Below are 8,653 nucleotides of genomic sequence, written 5' to 3'. Positions count from 1 at the left end.
GAATGCAATTACGAGATTTACGACAAAGAATTGCTAGCCATTATCCGCTGTTTTGAAGAATGGCGCCCGGAACTCGAAGGGACGTCGTCCCCGGTCCAAGTAATTACGGACCACCGCAACCTGGAATATTTCACGACGACGAAAATGCTCAACCGCCGACAAGCCCGATGGGCCGAATTCCTGTCAAGATTTAATTTCCGTATCACCTACCGACCCGGGAAACAAGGAGCGAAACCCGACGCACTAACCAGGAGGTCAGAGGATATGCCTGAGGAGGGGGATGAACGACTTAAGCACCAAACACAAGTCGTACTGAAAGAACACAATTTACCTGCCCGCCCCACCCGGTTACAACCCATAATCCGCCAAAACAAACCCCTATTGCCAAGACACCTGATAGAGCTACTAGACGCCGGATACGAATCCGACCCGATAACGCAATCTGCCCTAGAAGCGTTGAGGACAGGCGCCGACCGCCACCCCAAGCTGCAATTGGCCGAATGCGAAGAACGATCCGGCTATTTGTATTACCGCAATAGACTGTACGTACCCGATTCGAATAATCTGAAAGCCGAGATCCTGCGCCGCTGCCACGACTCCCCCGTCGCCGGTCACCCCGGCAAAGCAAAAACCTACGACCTGCTGTCCCGAGAATATTACTGGCCCGGAATGCTACATTACGTATCATTATGGGTAAAGAAATGCCAGACCTGCCGCCGAATCAACCCGTCCCGCGAAGGCCACCAGGGCCTCCTGCGACCCCTGCCCACTCCTGAACGCTCATGGCAACACCTGTCGATGGATTTTATCACACATTTGCCGCAAAGCAACGGCCACGACGCCATCCTAGTGGTCGTAGACCGCCTGACTAAGATGAGACACTTCGTCCCTTGTAAAGGGACCTGCAATGCCGAGGACACCGCCAACCTGTACCTACACCACGTATGGAAACTACACGGGTTGCCCCTGACGATAGTTTCGGATAGAGGCACCCAATTCGTGTCGAAGTTTTGGAAACACCTGACAACCCGTTTGAAAATCGACAGCCTGCTATCCACTGCTCACCACCCCGAGACTGACGGACAGACCGAGCGTTTTAACGCGTCCCTGGAACAATATTTGAGAGCTTATGTGGCCTACCTGCAAGATGATTGGGAAAGTTGGCTTCCCCTCGCCGAATTCACAGCCAACTCCCACAAGTCCGAGACCACCGGAACCTCCCCGTTTTACGCGACTTACGGATTCCATCCCCGCATGGGATTCGAGCCGGTACCCCTGAACCAGCCTTTGCCCGCCCAGCGGGATGCCGAAAAGCTAGCCGCCCGAATGGAAGCCATTCTGGAACAAGCCCGCGCCGAAATGACCGCCGCCCAAGCCCGTTACGAAGAACAGGCGAACCGACACCGTACCCCGGCCCGCCGGCTTACCGTCGGCCAATATGTGTGGTTAGACGCACGGAACATCCAGACCGCCCGCCCGCAGAAGAAACTGGATTGGAAGAACTTGGGACCCTTCCGAATTTCTGAAGTGATTAGCCCGTACGCCTACCGTTTGGACCTGCCGTCGTCTATGAGAGTACACCCTGTTTTCAATATAAACCGACTAAAACCTGCTGACGTTGAGCCCCTGCCGGGCCAACAACCTGCACCGCCACCCCATTTGGAAGTGGAAGGTGAGAGAGAATACGAAGTCGAAGAGATCCTCGACTCCTTTTGGGAAACCCGCGGCCGAGGAGGCCGCCGGCTGAAATATATCGTCCGTTGGGCTGGATATAGCGAACCCACGACTGAACCTGCCGATTACCTGGAAAACGCTGCTCAATTGGTAAAGAATTTCCACCGTCGATACCCCCATAAGCCCGGGCCCCGGCCGTGACGGAGCTCGGCCTGGAAGGGGGGAATACTGTCACAGACCTGAAGGACAGCCACTGGGCTGTCGCTTAGTCATGACCCCTGTCACGTGAAGGCGCGAGGGCCGAGCGCCTCGCGCGCGTATATCTACGCGAAATCTCTGCAGTCTCCGATATGTAGCTCCTCGAGCTACGTCTTCGTCAACAACCACCTGCTACCCTGTACCTGGAAGACTAGATAGCCAATATACTCTGTCCTGTTACCTGATCGCCCGCACCTACCTGTCCGCCCTGCCTGCCCGTGACATTTATATAATATTTTCTTTTGGATTTATAAATTTTTTTTTTATTTTTCCGACATATATTTTACCACGTTACCGTAAATGCGCCGTTTATTTTTAACGATTACCAAATAAATATATTATTATTAATATAATTGAAAAAATGTCCGATTTTATATTTTCCGGTTTAGCGGATCGCGCCGCCAAAAATTTCCAATTTCGAAACGTTAACGTTTTAAAATTATCGTTTGCAATTAATTCGCGTTTTACCGGCCAAATCCGGATTTTTTTACCCGATAAAAATAAATTACGTTTTGTTTCCGGGCCCGTTTCGCGAATTAATAAAACCAAAAATAAAAATATATAATTTTTTATTTTATTTTTCGTTTAATTTTTTGGAATTAATAATAATATATAAAACATATTTTTATTATTACCGTTTTTCGTCCCCGCCCCGCCGCCGGCGTAATCTGTCACGGCCAGGCATACATTGGAGAACCTCAGTGTATTAGGCGCTATCGACGAAAATTCTAAACTGAAGAGAAGAGAGAAATTACAATCGTCGACGCGCTCAAGAGACGCGCTTAAATCCGGAGGTAGTGGATCCTTGTCCGATCCCTGGCTCGGTGTGGAGCCGAGTCGTGATTCTGAGGGTAGGTCTAGGGGCCTGATCCTCACGTGATTCTGAGGGTAGGTCTAGGGGCCTGATCCTCACATAATCCGGCCAAAATTTTATTTGGATTATTTGCGTTTTATTTTCGCGGGTAAATAAAATTCCGGCGATTTCGCGGTTTGCCATAAAATAAACCCGTTTTTTAAACGATATTACAAATACGTTTCCGGGTATTTTTGCGAAAAAATCCCCGCCCCCGCCCGTTTTTTTACCGTCCGTTTTTTGGCGGTTATCGCCAAAAACGATAAAATTATATATTATAATATTTGCTGTTTTTTTTCCTTTTTTTTAATATTAATATATATTCCAGGCGATTATTAAATAACGCCCCGTGTCACAGACCTGAAGGACAGCCACTGGGCTGTCGCTTAGTCATGACCCCTGTCACGTGAAGGCGCGAGGGCCGAGCGCCTCGCGCGCGTATATCTACGCGAAATCTCTGCAGTCTCCGATATGTAGCTCCTCGAGCTACGTCTTCGTCAACAACCACCTGCTACCCTGTACCTGGAAGACTAGATAGCCAATATACTCTGTCCTGTTACCTGATCGCCCGCACCTACCTGTCCGCCCTGCCTGCCCGTGACATGGAACGAATTCCAAATTTTTTAAATATATGGTCCAAAAACTTATTTTCGTTGGGGTTTTCGAATATATTCGGAATTGTAAATTATATTTATTATATATGTCGGTTTAACGGGTTTGTATTCGATATGACGTTTTTTTTCGTTTAAAATAGCGGTTTGGAACGGATATTGGTTAGCGATATAACCCGGGTGGTAAAATTCCAGGAAATTTAAATTATAACGATTTAACCGGTATTTTTAAAAATTTACGTAATAATAATTTATAAATTTTAAACGCGTTGGCGTACGGAATTTATAATTATTATAATATTTTCGTTGCTATTTCCGAATACGGCGTTGGCCGAGGGAATTAGCAATTTAAATACCTTTATTTAATTTATTTATATTGCCTAAATTAACAATATTAATTAATATTAATAGGAATCGTATAATCGCTGCGATCGGTAAAAATAATATAACAAATTAAACGTAATTTAGTTTTTTCATTTTTAACTATTTATATATTCGTTAAAATCGGTTGAAGATTTTTTTACGTGTTATAATATCACGTGGTTAAATACGTGATCTCCTTACACGCATGTCTGCCCATGAATCAACATTTAAAGCGACCGATTTAGTCTCAGGGCTCACCCCTGAACGCGCGCTCCCGTGCCCTGTGGGTCCGAACAAAGATCGCTTCGGGTCAGGTCTGAGGCCACCGCGTCGATTTTCGGCCTCGGTGGCACATCGCCTCACCAATTGCTCTGTTACCACTGCCCAAAAATCATTTGATGCTGTTAGCAGCCAGCAGTGCAAGCCTGAATCTCACAAGGTGGTGGAGAGCTTAGAAACGTGATCAAGACGGTAGAGCAGAGGTTTGGCTGGGAGCATGGGGAGCAAGAACGTCCGTTTCTGGGCGCTTTGGACCCCATATCCAGCGATTTTTCTCCAGTACCAAGTTAGTGAGGGCCGAACTAGTACTCAGGTGAGTGACCGCTAGGGAATCCTCGGTGTTGTATTTTTTTTTTTTTTTAAAAAAAAAAAAATCTCACTCCGCTGAGCAACAAAGAAAGCAAGGCAAAAAGTTCGCTTTTAGCATGTTAATGTTAGCTCATTTGGCAAGCAGCTGATAATTCCGTACCAGGGGTCGGATTCAGCTATGGATGGCAGCAGGGGTTGTACCTGGTACTGACAGCTGCCTGCTGCCTGCTGGCGGAGCAGAGGTTTGCCGTTGGCTGCTATAAAGACCAACACAGTAACTCAAACGGGGCCCACCCCACCCCCCAAGTAAATCCACTAGAGATGAACATCATTAGCGCCTCTCCTTGTATAGACGTCGTCTTCAAGAAGCCCAGATCATGACCAATTCCGAAAGTTCAAGTGCGAAAACTGATAGTGAATCAATCCCCCAATTCCGTCTACTGCCCGCCGAGGTGCGATTCCTCGTATGGCGACATCTTGTCTCCGAGCCCCTTCTGCTCGACTTTGACATACGGAGCATCCCAGACGACCGCCACAGCGAGGGCGACAGATACCGCTGGGTGGCCATCCCGGGTCCGTATCTGTCCCAGCGCAGGCGAAATCTGTACAGTGCCCTCCAGGCCAATCGGAAATCCCAGTTCGTCGCCCTGGGCCTCGTGCCGGACACCCTTGCCGTGCCACGCGGGTTCGTCCGGTTCGACAAAACCCGCGACTTTGACGCGGACCGGGTGGCGCGCTTCCACGAGCGGTGTGCGCACTTTATCGTGGCCGGCTTCTCCGACAAGGTCCACCACCTCGCCGTCAAGGGCGTCGCCATCGGCCGCGAGGGCAGGGTGTTCAGCCTCGACGATGAGCTGAGGGACTCGTGGATCTGGACGCTGGTCGCTACGTTTCGGAACATCAAGATGCTGTACGAGCTCAAGGAGCACTACCTCCACGACGCAGAGGACAAGACCTGGTGCGTCGCGGCCGGCAAGGTTCGTTCGGACGAGGCAGTGGAGGAGCTGTCGGTGGAGATATATCGGCGCCCGTTGAGGAACAGGACCATCTGGCCGGACCTGGTGAGCCACTACGAGTGGGCAAAGAGTCGCGTCTACCCACCACCTCGGGATCTGGGGCGAACGGATCCGGGCTTTGTGTGTTGATTCCAGGGTGTTGAGGTTTGGACCATGCTTGAATTCTTGGGACCCGAGTACCAGCGATGCCTTGCTCATTTGCATGGTCTTGAAAGTCGGTCGTGAGGATACATGCACGAGACCTTTGGCCGCATGGACTACTTTGGTTGTTTGTGCAGATAACCTTCCAACGATAACAGCTGATACCCATGACTATCATCTGGAATGTAGACAATAAAATAAAAAAAAGCGTTTCTTTGAGCTATCAATTGGACGAGCTAACAATATGTTCAACAGAACCAGCAAGAAATATAGACAACCCGCCCAACAAGCTTGGCACGCTCCCGACGTTTAGTTGACAAGACAGTTGTCGTCCAAAACCTTCCTAGGCTTGCCATTCTTGTCCTCGCCCGCCTTGCCGATCAGCTCACATTTGCCAAAAGGGTTGCAAGTTCCTTGAATGCCATCGTGCACGCAACCGCGGCCGGGGTGGAGACCGAAAAGGCCCCTCGGGACGATATCGGCCTCGTCGTCGCCGTCTACACCGTCTCTCTTGACTTTGGTGACTGTTCGTTTTTTTTATCAAAATACGTCAGCCCTGTTCTGGTATTCCATATCCAGCTAAATAGCAACAGGGACGGATGTCCTTACCCCAGTTGTCACCAATGTTCCTCACCACAAAGGGTTGCTTGGCCACCTCATTGGTGCGAGCTATATTGGAAAATAAAAAAATCATGATTAGTATCCTTTGTGAAATCGAAAATGTTGATCGAGAAAGAGAGAAAGAAATACCGGAACCAGCCTGGCCGAGCGAGATGAGCATGGTAATGGCGAGAACGACGGGGTACTGCATCTTGGCGGTAGTGGTAATTTTTAAAGAAACCGGTTCTGATAAAAAGAGTGGGAGGTGGGTATAAAAGAGTGGTGAGATTAATGAAGTAGAAGGTAGTGACCGTTGAAGCTTGTTGAATTGTCTGATTTGGAATAGAATATCGTGCAACAAAAGAAGCGCAACCAGGCCTTTTATATTCACTTGAAAGAGGTGAATCTGCAATTGTTAGTATAGAATTATAATGATAGCAAAGCTAACAAAGGATACCCCGGAAGGAGATGAAAATTTGCCGGGGTCGAGTCAAGAGCCGGTTAGCATGGTTCCATACTGTTTCGTCAGGTCGACTTGATCGCTGTTACTTGAGTGGGTTTGCGTTCAAGTCTATTAAGAAATGAGAGGCTAATCTGGGCTTAAAACAAAGGGGGCATATTTGGTCAAGCTCATGGTCGTGTTAAAATCGACAATAATACATGCATATTAGGCCAGTTGAACCTCTCTCTGCTGTTGGCGTATATGAGTGATTGGCAGCAGCCGATTGACCATGTCCTACGTACGTAGAGTTCTCTGAATGTATGTCGTTGAGACTGTTTATACAATTCTAGCGAGCCCAGCAGTATATTATTTTGGGGTTCTGATATTAGACATGATGTGATTCGCCAAGGCCGCATCCAGCAACATCCTTACTCCATTTTGGCATTGTTTTCAGATAAAGATCTCTTGGCGCAAACTGCTGATCAGGGACCTTATGACTAGCACCCCAAGCACCCTTTGAGGTAACATTTATAAGAGGAGCTTTAATTCCAAAATTAGACCAGAATGTCATAGCATTTCATTTAGTTCTAGTTCTAGAAGGCCAGATGATATCCTTCCGCGCGTCCACCCGTCGATCCTACTCGGCTCCGGATCCATTTGAATCGTCTGCATCTCCTGCCGCGTAACCATTCGAGTTGTTCACCCTCCCAACGTGTGTCTTTGTGGATGTTCAAAGTCAAGACATTTTGCTAAAGCATACATCAGGTCTAAATCAATTCTTGTCAACGATTTGGCGACCCAGTCAGCAAGCCCTGTCAAGACACATCTAGAACTAGATTAGGACCCGCACGTCTCAGGACGACGTCACTATGCTTTCTCCGGAAATCAGCCTTGCCAAAAGAAAAGAGAAGTGGTTAATTAATAATTGACCGATAAGTCCGCGGGCACAAATAAGCAACAACAACAACAAGGCTCAAAAGCTCATGCAGCGTGTGATTGGCGAGCCCCTCCTCCCCCCAACCCGGGGTATGAGTCGACTTTCTTTGCTGACGCCGAGCCCAGCCCTAACGCACACCTCCGCGCGGGAAGCCCGAAGACAAGCTGACGCACAGCAAACTTGCCGGAGGAGTGTCTGTCAATGACATAGCAATATTTTCAGCCGCGCGGCTCGGTAATCTTTTGCCCAGCAGCCAGAAACCATGATCAGAGCTTTGGAGGGGCGATTACATTCCGAAACCTAACCGGGCGGCAGTGTCGCCAAGGGTAATCTTTTGAGTATGAGGATTTCGCCGCGCGCTGTGCTTTATTTGGTTAGTGAGGGGTGAGAAGGTAGAGAGGACGAGGCCTGGTTCTTTCTGGAGCTGCTTTCGCTGGAGCATCTGCATGATCACGAGCGCGACGATCGTAGATCGATGTCATTAATAAGACAAAAAGAACAAAAAAAGAAAACACTGGTTCTACAAGGGTGATGATGGACCAGATCGATTCTCGAAATTGCGATGAAAATTCCAAGAGCACCTCGGATCGCAATCATGTCTTTAGACCAGTGGGGTACAGTTGCCGTCTTTGGCCATTGTAGTGAGCAACTCGAGCGTCGTGATCCTCCGGCACAAAGTCTGTAGCCAGTCGGGACAGGCTGAATCCGAAAGCGACATTGTGAAATATCATACGCAAATCAATCATGATTGACAAGCCTCCGTGGAAAAGTGGCCGGAGTAAGGAGCGGAAATGGCGACCCTAGGGTTGCAACCGGCGCAAGCAACGTACATGATCACAGTAATGGCTTGCCGGTACACTGTGTAGCCTAACTCGATTTCTCGTACCTGAGCGTCGCAATCAGGAACAAACAACAAGAATCGAGATGGACAACCGAACAACCCTACCACCGCCTCTTTGAACAATCTGCCTCGCCATCTAGTGGAATTTACGATCTCTAGGCTCCAGTAACATTTCTGTCTTATTTTTCTTCGCTGCCAAACGAACTTGTGGGATTTTTCAACGTTACATTGCTACCCCCAAAATCTAGGGCAATGGCATGTGTCAGCTCCAAGTTGCCAACCCATTCACCGGCGATTGTTCACATCGCCGCATGGCTCAGAAGGAATAC

General features: G+C 48.6%; 2 protein-coding genes across 2 annotated transcripts; one reads left to right on the top strand and one right to left on the bottom strand.

Annotated features, from left to right (window-relative positions):
- Positions 1-4,255: 4,255 nt before the first annotated feature.
- Positions 4,256-5,492, top strand: MGG_02091 (uncharacterized protein; the record flags this gene model as incomplete). Its single annotated transcript, XM_003708813.1, has 3 exons — positions 4,256-4,351; positions 4,511-4,544; positions 4,873-5,492. The coding sequence occupies 3 exons, from the start codon at positions 4,256-4,258 to the stop codon at positions 5,490-5,492; spliced, it is 750 nt and encodes a 249-aa protein (XP_003708861.1).
- A 218-nt stretch (positions 5,493-5,710) lies between these two features.
- Positions 5,711-6,338, bottom strand: MGG_02090 (uncharacterized protein). Its single transcript, XM_003708812.1, has 3 exons — positions 6,255-6,338; positions 6,114-6,173; positions 5,711-6,028 (listed from the first exon to the last, which is right to left on the bottom strand). The coding sequence occupies exons 1-3, from the start codon at positions 6,313-6,315 to the stop codon at positions 5,814-5,816; spliced, it is 336 nt and encodes a 111-aa protein (XP_003708860.1). The 5' UTR covers positions 6,316-6,338; the 3' UTR covers positions 5,711-5,813.
- Positions 6,339-8,653: the final 2,315 nt, after the last annotated feature.

The sequence above is a fragment of the Pyricularia oryzae genome, chromosome 1, assembly GCF_000002495.2.
Source record: "Pyricularia oryzae 70-15 chromosome 1, whole genome shotgun sequence".
Taxonomy (NCBI): domain Eukaryota; kingdom Fungi; phylum Ascomycota; class Sordariomycetes; order Magnaporthales; family Pyriculariaceae; genus Pyricularia; species Pyricularia oryzae.
Note: the sequence above shows the minus strand (reverse complement) of the source record. Positions and strands in the feature narration are given on the sequence as shown.